Source organism: Heterodontus francisci, chromosome 1 (genome assembly GCF_036365525.1).
Source record: "Heterodontus francisci isolate sHetFra1 chromosome 1, sHetFra1.hap1, whole genome shotgun sequence".
In the NCBI taxonomy this organism is placed as follows: Eukaryota; Metazoa; Chordata; class Chondrichthyes; order Heterodontiformes; family Heterodontidae; genus Heterodontus; species Heterodontus francisci.
In genome coordinates this window covers 7701952-7720458 of record NC_090371.1, presented here as the reverse complement: position 1 = coordinate 7720458, position 18507 = coordinate 7701952, and the positions used below count along the sequence as shown (strand labels likewise).

Sequence of the window (18507 nt, the reverse complement as noted above, 5' to 3'; positions counted from 1 at the left end):
GTGGAAAAGCTTGAGGCAAGATCTGAAGAGTTGTTTTTGGTTACTGTTCTTCGAGCTCGCTGTAAAGTCCTTGATTGTAAGTAGGTCATGCTTTTCGTTGGGGCCCAGTATTCTTCTTCGATGTGGGAGACTTTTCTCTCTTAACGTTCATGTGTACTCAGTGGGTCCAGAGGCTTGTGAGAAAGAGATGGGAGCAGACAGGAGACATCTTCTCACTCCACATGGATTCTAGAGGTTCAAGAAGGCAGCTCACCACCACCTTCTCAAGGGCAATTGGGGATGGGCAATAAATGCTGGCCTAGCCAGTGATGCCCACATCCCGTGAATGAAAAAAAAATCAACAGTTTGGATGTGGGGACCTAAGGTAATATTTCCAAATTTGTTGATGACACAAAACTAGGTGGGAATGCAATTTAAGAGATGGATACACGGAGGCTTCAAGGGGATCTGGACAAGCTAAGTGAATGGGCAAGAACGTGGCAGATGAAGTGTGAATAGGTGACAGATTATCCACTTTGGTAGACAAAACAAAGACGGTATTTCTTGAATGGTGAGAGGTTGGGAAATGTTGACGTCCTTGTTCATGAGTCACTAAAACCTAGCAAGCAGGTGCAGCTAGCAATTAGGAAGGCAAATGGTATGTTGGCCTTCATTGCAAGAGGGTTTGAGTACAGGAGTAATGTTTTGCTGCAATTATATGGAGCCTTGTTGAGACTGCACCTGGAGTATTGTGTGCAGTTTTGGTCGTCTCATCTAAGGAAGGATATACTTGCCATAGAGGGAGTGAAAAGGAGATTAACCAGACTAACCCATGGGATGGCAGGATTGTCTTATGAGGAGAGATTGAGAAAACTGGGTCTGTAATCTCTAGAGTTTCAAAGAATGAGAGGTGATCTCATTGAAACTTAGGAAAGGGAGTGGCAGGGTGGATGTAGATCAGATGTTTCCTCTGGTTGGTGCAGGGTTATGGGGAGAAGGCAGGTGAATGGAACTGAGGGAGGTGCTCTTTCAGAGAGCCAGTACAGACACGATGGGCCGAATGGCCACCTGCTGCACTGTAACGATTCTGTGGTGAGTCTAGAACCAGGGGACATAGTCTCAGAATGAGGAGTAGGCCATTTAAGACTGAGATGAGGAGAAATCTTTTCACTGAGGGTGGTGAATCTTTGGAGGGTTGTGGAGGTTCAATTATCGAGCATGTTCAAGACAGAAATCGATGGATAGCTGGATATTAATGACTTTTTAGACTGTGTTTTAGGAAATGAAGATGGGCAGGTAGAAGGAGTGGCAGTGGTAGTGATCATAATTCAGTCAGTTTTAACATAATTATGGAAAAGGGTAAGGATAGAACAGGAGTTAGAGTTCTCAATTGGGGCAAGGCCAATTTTACTAAACTGAGAAGTGATTTAGTGAAAGTGGACTGGAAACAGCTACTTGAAGGTAAATCAGTGTCAGAACAGTGGGAGGCATTCATTGGGGAGATTCAAGGGGTTCAGAGTAAACATTTTTCCACAAAGAAAAACGGTGAGACGGCCAAATCTAGAGCCCCATGGATGTCAAGGAGCTTACAGGGTAAGATAAGGCAGAAAAGGAAAACTTATGTCCGACACTCAGAACTCAATACTACAGAAAGCCGAGAGGAGTATAGAAAGTGGAGGGGTGAAATCAAAAAGGAAATTAGGAAAGCTCAGAGGGCATGAAAGAATATTGGCAAGCAAACTCAAGATGAACCGAAAGATGTTTTATCAATACGTAAAGAGCAAGAGGATAACTAGGGAGAGAGTAGGGCCCATACACGACCTGAAAGGTAACCTATGTGTAGAGGCGGAAGATATTGGTATTGCTCTTAATGAATACTTTGTGTCTGTCTTCTCAAAAGAGGGGGACGATGCAGATATTGTACTTAAGGAAGAGGGGTGTGAAGTATTGGATGTGACAAACACAGGGAGAGAGGAAGTATTAATGAGATTAGCATCCCTAAAAGTTGATAAATCACCAGGGACGGATGAAATGTACCCCAGATTGTTAAAAGAAGCAAGAGATGAAATAGCGGAAGGTCTGACCATTTTCCAGTCCTCACTGGATGCAGGTGTGGTGCTGGAGGATTGGAGAACTGCTAACATTGTACCTTTGTTTAAAAAGGGAGCAAAGAACAGACCGAATAATTACCGGCCAGTCAGTCAGGCGCAGGTTAATCAAGGATAGTCAGCATGGATTTAAGGGAAGATCTTGTTTGACCAACTTGATGGAATTTTTTGAAGAAGTAACAAGATAGATGAGGGTAGTGCAGTTGATATGGTGTACATGGATTTTAGCAATGCTTTTGACAAGGTCCCACAAGGGTGTTAAAAGAAGTGGCTAGTGAGATAGTTGATGCTTTAGTTTTAATTTTCCAAAATTACCTTGATTCGGGGAGGGTTCCGTTAGATTGGAAAATAGCGAATGTAACTCCTTTATTCAAAAACGGAGGGAGACAGAAAGCAGGAAACTACAGGCCGGTTAGCTTAACATCTATCTTAGGGAAAATGTTAGAAGCTATTAAAAATGTTCTAGCAGGGCGTTTAGAAAAATTCAAGGTAATCAGGCAGAGTCAGCATGATTTTGTGAAAGGGAAATCATGTTTAACCAGTTTGTTGGAGTTCTTTGAGGGAGTTACATCTGCCACATCAAAGGTTATTGCAGAAAATAAAAGCTCATGGTGTAGGTGGTAACATATTGGCATGGATAGAACATTGGTTAGCTAACAGGAAACAGAGTAGGCATAAATGGGTCATTTTCTGGTTTGCAAGAATTAACGAATGGTGGGCCACAGGGATCTGTGCTGGGGCCCCACCTATTTACAGTTTATATAAATTACTTCGATGAAGGGACTGAAGGGATGGTTGCCAAATTTGCTGATGACACAAAGATAGGTCGGAAAGTAACTGAAGGGGGAGATGCAATGAGACCTGGGTGTCCTTGTACATCAGTCGCTGAAAGCAAGTATTCAGGTGCAGCAAGCAATTAGGAAGGCAAATGGTATGCTGGCTTTCATTGCAAGAGGATTCGAGTACAGGAGCAAGGATGTCTTACTGCAGTTATACAGGGCCTTGGTGAGACCACATCTGGAGTATTGTGTGCAGTTTTGGTCTCCTTATCTCAGGAAGGATGTTCTTGCCATGGAGGGAGTGCAAAGAAGATTTACTAGGCTGATTCCTGGGATGACAGGATTGACGTATGAGGAGAGATTGGGTCGACTAGGCCTATATTCACCAGAGTTTAGAAGAATGAAAGAGGATCTCATAGAAACCTATAAAATTCTAACAGGACTAGACAGACTAGATGCAGGGAGGATGTTCCCGATGGCTGGGCAGTCCAGAACCAGGAGTCACAGTCTCAGGATACGGAGTCTGCCATTTAAAACAGAGATGAGGAGAAATTTCTTCACTCAGGGTGGTGAACCTGTGGAATTCTCTACCGCAGAAGGCAGTGGAGGCCAAGTCATGAAATATATTCAAGAAGGAGATAGGTATATTTCTTAATACCAAAGGAACCAAGGGACATGGGGAAAAAGCAGAAACAGGACACTGAATTAGACGATCAGCCATGATCTTGTTTGAATGGCAGAGCAGGCACGAATAGCCTATTCCTCCTATTTTCTATGTTTTTATGCAATTAGGAAAGCTAATAGAATGTTATTGTTCATCGCGAGGGGAATTGAACACAAAAGTAGGGAGGTTATGCTTCAGTTATACAGGGCATTGGTGTGACCACATCTGGAGTACTGTGTCCAGTACTGGTCGTCTTATTTAAGAAAGGATGTAAATGCGTTGGAGACATTACAGAGAAGATTTACTAGACTAACACCTGGAATGGGCGGACTGTCTTATGAGGAAAGATTGGACAGGCTAGGCTTGTATCTGCTGGAATTTAGAAGAGTATTTGGCAACTTGATTGAAACATACAAGATCCTGAGGAATCTTGACAGGGTGGATGTGGAAAGGATGTTTCCCCTTGTCGGAGAATCTAGAACCAGGGATCACTGTTTAAAAATAAGGGGTCACCCATTTAAGACAGAGATGAGAAATATTTTCTCTGAGGGTCATGAGTCTTTGGAATTCTCTTCCTCTAAAGGCAGTGGAAGCAGAGTCTTTGAATATTTTTGAGGTAGATAGATTCTTGATAAGCAAGGGGGTGGAAGGTTATCAGGGGTAGGTGGAAATGTGGAGTAATCAGTTCAGCATGAAGTTATTGAATGGCGGAGCAGGCTTGAAGGGTCGAGTGGCCTACTCCTGCTCCTAATTCCTATGTTCATATGCACACGGCAGACTTTAAAAAAAAAAATCCCATGGGATCCAGGGAAATGTAGCAAGGTGGATACAAAATTGGCTCAGTGGCAGGAAACAAAGGGTAATTGTTGATGGCTGTTTTAGCGACTGGAGGGCTGTTTCCAGTGGCATTCTGCAGGGCTCAGTACTGGGTCCCCTGCTATTTGTGATGTATATAACGATTTGGACATAAATGTAGGGGGCATGATCAAGAAATTTGCAGACGACACAAAGATTGGCCGTGTGGTAGATAGCAAGGAGGATAGCTGTATACTGCAGGAAGATATTGATTAGTCTGGTCAGATGGGCAGAAAAGTAGCAATTGGAATTCAACCTGGAGAAATGTGAGGTGATGCATTTGTGGAGGTCAAACAAGGTAAAGTAATACACGATTAATGGGAAAATACTGAGAAGTGTAGAGGAGGTGAGGGACCTTGGAGTGAATGTCCACAGATCCCTGAAGGTAGCAGTAACCAATAAGGTGGTTAAGAAGGCATATGGAATCCTTTCCTTTATTAGCCGAGGTATAGAATATAAGAGCAGAGAGGTTGTGCCAGAACTGTATAAAATGCAGCTATGAGGAAAGATTGGATAGGCTGGGGTTGTTCTCCTTGGAACAGAGAAGACTGAGGGGAGATCTGATTGAAATGTACAAAATTTTGGAGGGCCTGGATAGAGTGGAGGTGAAGGGTCTATTCACCTTAGCAGAGAGGTCAGTGACTAGGGGGCATAGATTTAAAGTGATTGGTAGATAGATCAGAGGGGAGATGAGGAAAAGATTTTTTACCCAGAGGGTGGTGGGGGTCTGGAACTCACTGTCTGAAAGGGTAGCTGAGGCAGAAACTCTCAACTCATTCAAAAGGAGTCTCGATATGCACCTCAAGTGCTGTAAGCTGCAGGACTACGGACCAAATGCAGGAAGGTGGGATTCGGCTGGGTGGATTGGTATTCGGCCGGCACAGACAAGGAACAAAGAAAATTACAGCCCAGGAACAGGCCCTTCGGCCCTCCAAGCCTGCACCGATCCAGATCCTCTATCTAAACCTGTCGCCTATTTTCTAAGGGTCTGTATCTCTTTGCTTCCTGCCCATTCATGTATCTGTCTAGATACATCTTAAAAGACGCCATCGTGCCCGCGTCAACCACCTCCGCTGGCAACGTGTTCCAGGCACCCACCACCCTCTGCGTAAAGAACTTTCCACGCATATCCCCCCTAAACTTTTCCCCTCTCACTTTGAACTCGTGACCCCTAGTAATTGAATCCCCCACTCTGGGAAAAAGCTTCTTGCTATCCACCCTGTCTATACCTCTCATGATTTTGTACACCTCAATCAGGTCCCCCCTCAACCTCCGTCTTTCTAATGAGAATAATCCTAATCTACTCAACCTCTCTTCATAGCTAGTGCCCTCCATACCAGGCAACATCCTGGTGAACCTCCTCTGCACCCTCTCCAAAGCATCTACATCCTTTTGGTAATGTGGCGACCAGAACTGCACGCAGTATTCCAAATGTGGCCGAACCAAAGTCTTATACAACTGTAACATGACCTGCCAACTCTTATACTCAATACCCTGTCCGATGAAGGAAAGCATGCCGTATGCCTTCTTGACCACTCTATTAACCTGCGTTGCCACCTTCAGGGAACAATGGACCTGAACACGTAAATCTCTCTGCACATCAATTTTCCCCAGGACTTTTCCATTTATTGTATAGTTCACTCTTGAATTGGATCTTCCAAAATGCATCACCTCGCATTTGCCCGGATTGAACTCCATCTGCCATTTCTCTGCCCAACTCTCCAATCTATCTATATTCTGCAGTATTCTCTGACAGTCCCCTTTACTATCTGCTACTCCACCAATCTTAGTGTCATCTGCAAACTTGCTAATCAGACCACCTATACTTTCCTCCAAATCATTCATGTCTATCAGAAACAACAGTGGTCCCAGCACGGATCCCTGTGGAACACCACTGGTCACACGTCTCCATTTTGAGAAACTCCGTTCCACTGCTACTCTCTGTCTCCTGTTGCCCAGCCAGTTCTTTATCCATCTAGCTAGTACACCCTGGACCCCATGCGACTTCACTTTCTCCATCAACCTACCATGGGGAACCTTATCAAACGCCTTACTGAAGTCCATGTATATGACATCTACAGCCCTTCCCTCATCAATCAACTTTGTCACTTCCTCAAAGAATTCTATTAAGTTGGTAAGACATGACCTTCCCTGCACAAAACCATGTTGCCTATCACTGATAAGCCCATTTTCTTCCAAATGGGAATAGATCCTATCCCTCAGTATCTTCTCCAGCAGCTTCCCTACCACTGACGTCAGGCTCACCGGTCTATAATTACCTGGATTATCCCTGCTACCCTTCTTAAACAAGGGGACAACATTAGCAATTCTCCAGTCCTCCGGGACCTCACCCGTGTTTAGGGATGCTGCAAAGATATCTGTTAAGGCCCCAGCTATTTCCCCTCTCGCTTCCCTCAGAAACCTGGGATAGATCCCATCCGGACCTGGAGACTTGTCCACCTTAATGCCTTTTAGAATACCCAACACTTCCTCCCTCCTTATGCCGACTTGACCTAGAGTAATCAAACATCTATCCCTAACCTCAACATCCGTCATGTCCCTCTCCTCGGTGAATACCGATGCAAAGTACTCGTTTAGAATCTCACCCATTTTCTCTAACTCCACGCATAATTTCCCTCCTTTGTCCTTGAGTGGGCCAATCCTTTCTCTAGTTACCCCCTTGCTCCTTATATATGAATAAAAGCCTTTGGGATTTTCCTTAACCCTGTTTTCTAAAGATATTTCATGACCCCTTTTAGCCCTCTTAATTCCTCGTTTCAGATTGGTCCTACATTCCCGATATTCTTCCAAAGCTTCGTCTTTCTTCAGCCGCCTAGACCTTATGTATGCTTCCTTTTTCCTCTTAGCTAGTCTCACAATTTCACCTGTCATCCATGGTTCCCTAATCTTGCCATTTCTATCCCTCATTTTCACAGGAACATGTCTCTCCTGCACGCTAATCAACCTCTCTTTAAAAGCCTCCCACATATCAAATGTGGATTTATCTTCAAACAGCTGCTCCCAATCTACATTCCCCAGCTCCTGCCGAATTTTAGTATAGTTGGCCTTCCCCCAATTTAGCACTCTTCCTTTAGGACCACTCTCGTCTTTGTCCATGAGTTTTCTAAAACTTACGGAATTGTGATCACTATTCCCAAAGTAGTCCCCTACTGAAACTTCAACCACCTGGCCGGGCTCATTCCCCAACACCAGGTCCAGTATGGCCCCTTCCCGAGTTGGACTATTTACATACTGCTCGAGAAAACCCTCCTGGATGCTCCTTACAAATTCTGCTCCATCTAGACCTCTAACACTAAGTGAATCTCAGTCAATGTTGGGAAAATTAAAATCTCCTATCACCACCACCCTGTTGCTCCTACATCTTTCCATAATCTGTTTCCATATTTGTACCTCTATCTCACGCTCGCTGTTGGGAGGCCTGTAGTACAGCCCCAACATTGTTACCACACCCTTCCTATTTCTGAGTTCTGCCCATATTGCCTCACAGCTCGACTCCTCCATAGTGCCCTCCTTCAGCACAGCTGTGATATCCTCTTTGACCAGTACTGCAACTCCTCCACCCCTTTTACCTCCCTCTCTATCCCGCCGGAAGCATCGATATCCTGGGATATTTAGTTGCCAATCGTAACATCATACTCCCAGGTACTAATCCAAGCCCTAAGTTCATCTGCCTTACCTACTACACTTCCTGCATTAAAACAAATGCACCTCAGACCACCAGTCCCTTTGAGTTCATCATCTGCTCCCTGCCTACTCTTCCCCTTAGACACGATGGGCCAAGTGGCCTCTTTCTGTGCCATAAACTTTCTCTGATTCTAATGACCTCTGGTGATACACGGATAGCACAGGAAAGTGTCGATGAGGTAGATCATCAGCCATGATATAATTGAATGGCGGAGCAGGCTTGACTGGCTGAATGGCCGACTGCCGCTGCTTTGTTCCATCAGAGAATCTACTGCTGAATCCCCCACTATCGATGTCCTGGGGATCACCATTGATACAGAAGCAGCCATATAAATACTACATAAATGCAAGAGCAGGTCAGAGACTGGGAATTCTGCGGCGAGTAACTCAGCACCAGTCTCCCCAAAGCCTGTCCACCTCTGCAAGGAGAAGTCAGGAGTGTGATGGAATATTCTCCACTTGCCTGGATGGGTGCAGCTCCAACAACACTCAAGAAGCTCGACACCATCCGGGACAAAGCAGCATGATTGGCACCCCATCTAGATTCAGTCCCTCCGCCCCCACACGCACAGTGACTGCAGTGTGTACCATCTACAAGATGCACTGCAGCAACTCACCAAGGCTCCTTCACCAGCACCTTCCAACCCCACGACCTCTTTCCTTAGAAGGGCAGCAGATGCATGGGAACACCACCACGTGCAAGTTCTCCTCCAAGTCACACACTATCCTGACTTGGAACTATATTGCCGTTCCTTCACTGTTGTTGGGTCAAAATCCTGGAACTCCCTTCTTAACAGCACTGTGGGAGTACCTGCACCCCAAGGACTGCAGCAGTTCAAGAAGGCAGCTCATCACCATCTTCTAGAGGGAAATTAGGGATGGGCAATAAATGTGGCCTAGCCAGCGACGCCCACATCGCACCAGCAAATAGAAAACAGTAGGTGTTCTTCTGTTATGATGGCCCTCAACCAGCTCTGCCAAAGCACCCTAAACTGGATATTTATCTCATTGCTGTGCACAACTTGGTGACAGTGTCATTGACCCAAGGAAAACGTGCATTGACGTACGCACAGCAACAGAAAGAATGTTAGTCAGTCAACAAATACAGAGATCTGATGGCTTTTATTTTAGTGTTTACCTTTTTTTTTTAGTCTGTTTATATTTCTAAATCAGTATTACAAAATAAAAGTTTGTGCAACTGTTCCTGCAATTTGGTGAATTTAGTCCTCTTTGTGGCCATGTTTGAGGATTTCTTTTTTGCCCTGAATTCTTTGGAATAAACAACTTCCTCTGACTGACTGCAATGTAGCAACAACAGAAATGGCACTGAGCCTGTATGGTAGACAAGGCTGTGTATCTCTCTCGTTCTCTCTCTCGTTCACTCTCTCTCTGCCTGCATGGTTTATGCGTTTGAATTGATGATTTGATATGGTGAGATTCTCTCTTTGTTTGACCGCCCAACAACAAAAGTACCCTCCCATCAATTTCTAATTTCTATGTAACGATCAATCTGGTATATTTTAAATGATTATTGGTTGTTTTTAAAATTGACTTTGGCTGTAAAAGGTATTATGTAATGGGAGTAGAATCAAGGGCATTGGAGTCTTGTACTGACCCAACTCAAACTATCCAGACCAGTGAGATCAAAGGCTCAGTCGTAGAGACTTTAAAAAAAAATTCACTGGTGGCTGAGGTCTGTTTAATGTCAAACATTCAGAAGGCATCTTAGATTCCTATATAAACCAACTCTGACCCCCCTCATGCTGACTCAGTTCACATAGCATGTGTCTAAAACCTGTGTTTTATTTATGGAATGTGGGTGTTACTGACGCATTCATTTATTGACCGTGCAGCAACCAGAAAGTCCCCACGCAGACCGCTAACTGTTCAGCTCTTTTTGAGTTACCACATGTGCACCGTGCACGGTCACACAAAAGTGTTTAAAGGGGCCACGCACATTGAAAGAAAAACGCGCACCTACATGTTGTTCCCATTCCTAATTGCCCTTGAGAAGGTGGTGTTGAGCCGCTGCCTGAAACTGCTGCAGCCCATGTGGGGTAGGTACACCAACAGTGCTGTTAGGGAGGGAGTTCCAGGATTTTGACCCAGTGCCATTGAAGGAACAGCGATTATAGTTCCAAGTCAGGATTATGTGTGACTTGGAGGGGAGCTTGCAGCTGGTGGTGTTTCCGTGCGTCTGCTGCCCTGTTCTAAGCGGTAGAGGTTGTGGGTTTGGAAGGTGCTGGCGAAGGACCTTGGTAAGCTGCCGCAGTGCATGTTGTAGATGGTGCACATTCCAGCCACGATGCGATGGTGGTGGATGGGCGGCATTCAAGCCGGCTGCTTTGTCCTAGATGATGTTGAGCATCTTAAGTGTTGTTGGAGCTGCGCTCATCCAGTTAAGAGTATTCCATCACAGTCCTCACTTGTGCCTTGTAGATGGATTTGGGGAGTCAGGAGATGCAGAATTCCCAGCCTTTTGACCTGCTCGTGTAGCCACAGTATTTGTATGGCTGGTCCATTTGAGTTTATGGTTGTTGGTGGAAGATTCAGCAATGGTAATGCCATTCAATGTCAAGGGGAGATTGTTAGATTCATTCTTGTTGGAGTTACTTGCCACTTATCAGCCCAAGCCAGGATGTTGCCCAGGTCTTGCTGCGTGTGGGCATTGATTGCTTCATTATCTCTTACCAAAAACCTTAAATTTGTGTCACTTAGTCCTTGTACCATCAGCTATTGGAACTATTTTTCCTTGTCTACCTCATATAAACCTGTCATAATCTTGTACACTTCTTATCAAATCTACCCTCAATCTCCTTTGCTCCAAGGACAACCCCAGCTTCTACAACCTAACCTGTAGCTAAAATCCCCCATCCCTGGAACCATTCTGGTAAATCTCCTCTGCACCCTCTCAAGGACCCTCTCCTAAAGTGTGGTAACCAGAACTGGATACAATACTGCAGTTGTGACCTAACCAGAGCTTTATAAAGGTTCAGCATAACTTCCTAGCTTTTGTATTCAGTGATTCTATTTATGAAGCTCAAGATCCCATATGCTTTGCTATCCACTCTCAATATGTCCTGCCACCTTCAAGGACCTATGCACATTGAAATGTTACCTTGGGACCCTGCTAATTTTAATCTGCTCTATGCCCAGGCTGTTGGATACTTTATTGTGCATTTTGCACACTGCCTGCACTCCATTTCTTCTGCCATGTAGGAAGCTAGGAAAGCAGCATTGCAGTCGGGACCCTTGATGTACAATCTACTGTGCTGAATGTGCTCACCATGTGCAGCTAGCCCATAGCAGACCTGTTGGTTGGAGGAATAATATTATCTGGGACACCAGGAACTCCCTATTCTTCCAGTACTGTAGGGGCTTGTTCAGATTCACCTCATGGGACGCTGGATCGGCACTCCTTGCTCCTTTACACTGGACCATTGGGGTAGGAGAGAATTCCCCCCAAACATCATTTTCTCTCTCCCTCTGTCTCCCTCTGTGTGTCTCTCTCTCTCTCCCTCTGTGTCCCTCTCTCTTTCCCTCTGTGTGTGTCTCTCTCCCTCTGTGTGTGTCTCTCTCTCTCCCTCTGTGTCCTTCTCTCTCCCTTTCTGTGTCTCTCTCTGTCTCCCATGTCTCTCCCCCGCTCCCGTGTGACCCCTCTCCCCACCCCCCCCCCCGTGTGTCCCCCACTCTCCCCCCCACTCCCGTGTGTCCCCCTCTCTTCCCCCCCCCTCGTGTCTCCCCATCTTCCCCCCCCCTCCCGTGGGTCCCCCTCTCTTCCCCCCCTTGTGTCTCCCCATCTCTCCCCCCCTCCCGTGTGTCCCCCTGTCCCCCCCCACCGTGTGTCCCCCTCTCCCCCCCTTCCATGTGTCCCCCTCTCCCCCCCCCGTGTCCCCCTCTCTCTCCCCCTCCCCCCGTGTGTCCCCCTCTTCTCTCCCCCCCCCGTGTGTTCCCCTCTTTCCCCCCTCTTCCTCCCCCACTCCCGTGTGTCCCCCTCTTCCCCTCCCCTCTTCCCCCCCCTCCCGTGTGTCCCCCTCTTTCCCCCCTCCCGTGTGTCCCCCTCTTTCCCCCCCTCCTGTGTGTCCCCTTCTTCCCCCCCCTCTTCCCCCCACCTCCCGTGTGTCCCCCCTTCCCCCTCCCTCCCATGTGTCGCTCTCTCCCCCCTTCTCCCGTGTGTCCCCGTCTTCCCCCCTCTCCCATGTGTCCCCGTCTTCCCCTCCCCCTCCCCTGTGTCCCCCTCTTTCCCCCCTCCCGTGTGTCCCCCTCTTTCCCCCCCTCCTGTGTGTCCCCTTCTTCCCCCCCCTCTTCCCCCCACCTCCCGTGTGTCCCCCCTTCCCCCTCCCTCCCATGTGTCGCTCTCTCCCCCCTTCTCCCGTGTGTCCCCGTCTTCCCCCCTCTCCCATGTGTCCCCGTCTTCCCCTCCCCCTCCCCTGTGTCCCCCTCTCCCCCCCCCCCCCCCCCTCCCTGTGCCAACATTTCCACCTCAACCAATATTACCAGACAGATTAACTGATCAGCATTTCTTTGACCAGCTTCCCTCTACAATTGAGCTTCATCCCACCAGCTGTTCTGTGGGATACTAAAGTTGCACTTTCCCCTCTGACTCCATTTCAGCCATTGTGCATCCTTCAACCTGCCTATTTTTTACCTGTTAATCCTTGCAGTTACTCTGTCCTTTCATTGTTCGCTGCCTGCTCTGCTCCTATTGGGATGGAAGCTTTACTGAGTTGTGCCATTGAGTGAGGATCTGATGACTGTCTCCCTCTGGCCCAGGTTACGTTTATCCTGTTACTCTGTCCTGGTCCAGCTGCAGTAGTAACGCTTATCTTCTATTTTCCCCAGCTCTGTTTTAGCTCTTCCTGTGCTGCCCACTGTTCCTCAGCAGATATGGGAACAGGCCACCTGCTATTTCAGATATACCACTGCCATTCTGTAACTAGCTGTTGGAGATTCACAGACAGCAGTCACTCTCTCAGCTGCACCGCTGATATAGTAATTGTGTTTTCCTTTGCTGTATGGACAGGTACTCGGCCAGTTTATCGCCAGGGCAGTTGCAGACGATGTGTTGCCATCAGACTTTCTGGACAGTTACAAAGGGAAAGTGAATTGTGATCATGCACGGTAAGTATGTGAATTCTTGAAAGGACAGCATATAACCGGAGTGGGATAATATCCGATTTTTATAGTATATTTGTTTATACATGTGTATATTTTATATACTCTTGTGTGTGGTGAAGGTGAGCATCACTGAACACAGATTGTAGCATTGAAGAAGAAAAACGCTTTGTATTTGAATCAACACGTGTTATGTTGGGCTGTTGGTATTAGTGGTGCCTTCCTTTTGGGGCAATCACTTCTAGTGTGTCACTTGTCCTGGTGACATTGGGCTAATCCCAGGTCCAACTCAAATAGTCCCAACTCATGCCAGATTGTCTGACTGCTGACCTGTAAATCGAATGTAACAGCTGTAAACTTCGCCCTTCTCCCCACACTCCCCACCAGTGCTGCATTGGACCGTGCTGCCATTCTGCTGAGTATGAAGCGTGGTGTTGGATTGGACAACGTCTGGGGAGTGGGCGGAGGGCTGCGACCTGTCAAACATCTCATCAGAGAGGTATGTCACATCCTTCTCTGGAATCCTGTTACAGTGGAGCTAGCTGCATACGGTATTGGGGGGGTGGAAAGAGGGGAAGGTGGAGAATTGTGTGTAGTTCTGTACTGGAGGGTGGGACTGGAGGAGGTGGCAGTGTTGGATGGAAATCAATTCCACTTTCCACCCTATCCCCATATCCCTTGGTTCCCTTAGTGCCTGAAGATTTATCAATCACAGTCTTTTATATAATCAATGACTGAGCATCCACAACCATCTAGGGTTAAGATTTACAAAGATTCACAATCCAGGAACATAGGAAATAGGAGCAGGAGTAGGCCATTTGGCCCTTCGAGCCTGCTCCACCATTCAACTAGATCATGGTTGAGCTACCTCAACGCCATTTTCCTGCATTAGCCCCATATCCCTTGATATCTTTAATATCTAGAAATCTATCGATCTCTGTCTTGAATATACTCAATGACTGAACCTCCACAGCCTTCTCGGCTAGAGAATTCCAAAGATTCACCACCCTCTAAGTGAAGAAATTCCTCCACATCTCAGTCCTAAATGGCTTACCTCTTACTCTGAGACTGTGTCCTGGTTCTATACTCCTCCTCCCCCAATGCCTCCCCCCGCCCCCCCCCAACCAAGCCAGGGGAAACATCCTTCCTGCATCTACCCTGTCGAGCCCTGTAAGAATTTTGTATAGTTCAATGAGATCACCTCTCATTCTTCAAAACTCTAGAGATTACAGGCCCAGTTTCCTCAATCTCTCATAAAACAATCCCGCCATCCCAGGAATCAGTCTGGTGAACATTTGTTGCACTCCCTGTATGGCAGGTATATCCTTCCTTAGGTAAGGAGACCAAAACTGTACACGATACTCCAGGTACAGTCTTACCAAAGTTCTGTACAATTGTAGCAAGACTTTTTTTTACTCCTGCGCTCAAATCCTCTTGCAATAAAGGCCAACATACCATTTGCCTTCCTAATTGCTTGCTCCACCTGCATGTTAGCTTTCAGTGACTTATGAACAAAGACACCCAGGTCCCTTTTAACATCAACACTTCCCAATCTCTCCATTTTAGAAATACTCTGCATTTCTGTTTTTCTGACCAAAGTGGATAACTTCACATTTTTCCACATTATATTCCATCTGCCATGTTCTTGCCCACTTACTTAGCCTGTCTAAATTCCCTTGAAGTCTCCTTGCATCCTCCTCACAACTCTCATTTCCACCTAGTTTTGTGTCATCAGCAAACTTGGAAATATTACATTTGGTCCTCACATCCTAATCATTGATATAGACTGTGAACAGCTGGTGCCAAAACACTGATCCTTGCGGTACCCCACTAGTCATAGTCTGCCAACCTGAGAATGACCCGTTTATTCCTACTGTTTTCTGATTCCCTTTCATAAATCCGTGTTGACTCTGCCCAATCCTACCATTATTTTCTAAGTGTCTACTTATCACATCTTTTAGAATGGATTCTAGCATTTTCCCTACTACTGAAGTCAAGCTAACAGATCTGCAGTTCCCTGTTTTCTCTCTCCGTCCTTTCTTAAATAGGGGTTACATTTGCTACCTTCCAATCTGTAGGAACCTGTCCAGAATCTATAGAATTTTGGACGATCATCAATGCATCCATTATCTCTAGAGCCGCCTCTTTCAACGCTCTGGGATGTAGATCATCAGGTCAGGGGATTTATCAACTTTCGGTCCCACATATTTCTCCAGTACTTTTTCTTTACTAATACTAATTTCTTTCAGTTCCTCATTCTCGCCAGTCCCTTGGTTTTCCAGTACACCTGGGAGGTTCTTTTTCATGAAGGCAGACACAAAGTATTGTAATTTCTCTGCCAATTCCTTATTCCCCATTATATATTCTGCTGTCTCTGCTAATCTTTTCCTTTTTAAATACCTATAGAAGCTTTTACAGTCCATTTTTATGTTTCTCACTAGTTTGCCTTCATATTCTATTTTCTCTATCAGTTTCTTGATCCTCCTTTGCTGAATTCTAAAATGCTGTCTCCTCAGGCTTACTACTTTTTGGCAACTTTATAAGCCTCTTACATACGAACATATGAATTAGGAGCAGAAGTAGGACATTCAGCCACTCGAGCCTTCTCTGCCATTCAATAAGATCATGGCTGATCTACCATCGACCCCCGATAACCTTTGATTCCCTTGCCTAACAAGAATCTATCTACCTCCGTCTTAAAAATATTTAATGACCCCGCCTCAAGCACCTTCTAAGTCAGAGAGTTCCAAAGTTGCACAACCCTCAGAGAAAAAATTTCTCCTCATCTCTGTCCTAAAAGGGTGACCCCTAATTTTAAAACAGTGCCTCCTAGTTCTGGACTCACCCACAGGAGGAAGCATCCTTTCCACATCCACCTTGTCAAGACCATTCAGGATCTTATAAACTTCAATCAAGTCTCCCCTCACTCTTCTAGACTCCAGTGAAAACAAGCCCAGTCTGTCCAACCTTTCCTCATAAGCCGCCCCACTCATTCCAGGTATCAATCTAGTAAACCTCCTCTGAACCGTCTCCAATGCATTTACTTTCCTCCTTAAATAAGGGGGAAAAAACTGCACACAGTATTCAAGATGTGGTCTCACCAATGCCCAGTATAACTGAAGCATAACATCCTTACTTTTATTTTCAATTCCTCTCGTAATTTTTTAAAAATTCATTCATGGGATGTGGGCATCGCTGGCCAGGCCAGCATTTATTGCCCATCCCTAATTGCCCTTGAGAAGGTGGTGGTGAGCTGCCTTGAACCGCTGCAGTCCATTTGGGGTAGGTACACCTACAGTGCTGCTAGGAAGGGAGCTCCAGGATTTTGACCCAGCGACAGTGAAGGAACGGCGATATAGTTCCAAGTCAGGATGGTGTGTGACTTGGAGGGGAACTTGCAGGTGGTGGTGTTCCCATGCATTTGCTGCCCTTGTCCTTCTAGTTGGTAGAGGTCGTGGGTTTGGAAGGTGCTGTCTAAGGAGCCTTGGTGCGTTGCTGCAGTGCATCTTGTAGATGGTGCACACTGCTGCCACTGTGCATCGGTGGTGGAGGGAGTGAATGTTTGTAGATGGGGTGCCAATCAAGCGGGTTGCTTTGTTCTTGATGGTATTTAACTTGAGTGTTGTTGGAGATGCACCCATCCAGGCAAGTGGAGAGTATTCCAACACACTCCTGACTTGTGCCTTGTAGATGGTGGCCAGGCTTTGGGGAGTCAAGAGGTGAGTTACTCGCCGCAGGATTCCTAGCCTCTGACCTGCTCTTGTAGCCACGGTATTTATACGTCTACTCCAGTTCAATTTCTGGTCAATGGTACAAAGAACAGTACAGCACAGGAACAGGCCATTTGGCCCTCCAAGCCTGCGCCGATCTTGATGCCTGCCTAAACTAACACCTTCTGCACTTCCGGGGCCCATATCCCTCTATTCCCTTCCGATTCATGTATTTGTCAAGATGTCTCTTAAACGTCGCTATCGTATCTGCTTCCACCACCTCCCCTGGCAGCAAGTTCCAGGCACTCACCACCCACTGTGTAAAAAAACTTGCCTCGCACATCCCCTCTAAACTTGGCCCCTCGCACTTTAAACCTATGTCCCCTAGTAACTGACTCTTCCACCCTGGGAAAAAGCTTCTGACTATCCACTCTGTCCATGCCACTCATAACTTTGTAAACCTCTATCATGTCGCCCCTCCACCTCCGTCGTTCCAGTGGAAACAATCCGAGTTTTTCCAACCTCTCCTCATAGCTAATGCCCTCCAGACCAGGCAACATCCTGGTAAACCTCTTCTGTACCCTCTCCAAAGCCTCCCCGTCCTTCTGGTAATGTGGCGACCAGAATTGCACGCAATATTCTAAGTGTGGCCCTACTAAGGTTCTGTACAGCTGCAACATGACTTGCCAATTTTTATACGCTGTGCCCCGACCGATGAAGGCAAGCATGCCGTATGCCTTCTTGACTACCTTATCCACCTGCATTGCCACTTTCAGTGACCTGTGGACCTGTACGCCCAGATCTGTCTGCCTGTCAATACTCCCAAGGGTTCTGCCATTTACTGTATACCTCCCACCTGCACTAGACCTTCCAAAATGCATTACTTCACATTTCTCTGGATTAACCTCCATCTGCCATTTCTCCGCCCAAGTCTCCAACCGATCTATATCCTGCTGTATCCTCTGACAATCCTCATCATTATCCGCAACTCCACCAACCTTTGTGTCGTCCGCAAACATACTAATCTGACCAGCTACATTTTCCTCCAAATCATTTATATATACTACAAACAGTAAAGGTCCCAGCACTGATCCCTGCGGAACACCACTAGTCACATTCCTCCATTCAGAAAAACACCCATCCACTGATACCCTCTGTCTTCTATGACCGAGCCAGTTCTGTATCCATCTTGCCAGATCACCTCTGATCCTGTGTGACTTCACCTTTTGTACCAGTCTGCCATGCGGGACCTTGTCAAAGGCTTTACTGAAGTCCATATAGATAACATCCACTGCCCTTCCTTCATCAATCATCTTTGTCACTTCCTCAAAAAACTCAATCAAATTAGTAAGACACGACCTCCCCTTCACAAAACCATGCTGTCTCTCGCTAATAAGTTTGTTTGTTTCCAAATGGGAGTAAATCCTGTCCCGAATAATCCTCTCTAATAGTTTCCCTACCACTGACGTAAGGCTCACCGGCCTATAATTTCCTGGATTATCCTTGCCACCCTTCTTAAACAAAGGAACAACATTGGCTATTCTCCAGTCCTCTGGGACCTCACCTGTAGCCAATGAGAATGCAAAGATTTC

The 18507-nt window shown here is 46.3% G+C and overlaps 1 protein-coding gene and 1 long non-coding RNA gene across 3 annotated transcripts in view; one reads left to right on the top strand and one right to left on the bottom strand.

The window, feature by feature from the left end:
• The window catches only part of LOC137367191 (programmed cell death protein 4-like), a 91184-nt gene that overhangs the window by 52413 nt on the left and 20264 nt on the right, over positions 1–18507 (top strand). For both annotated transcript variants that reach the window (XM_068028625.1, XM_068028623.1), the window contains exons 6-7: positions 13114–13211; positions 13593–13704. In XM_068028625.1, the coding sequence (XP_067884726.1) occupies positions 13114–13211; positions 13593–13704 (210 nt within the window). The remainder of the gene's footprint in view (positions 1–13113; positions 13212–13592; positions 13705–18507) is intronic.
• Positions 1–18507, bottom strand: part of LOC137367243 (uncharacterized) — a 74859-nt gene that overhangs the window by 45778 nt on the left and 10574 nt on the right. The window lies entirely within an intron of this gene.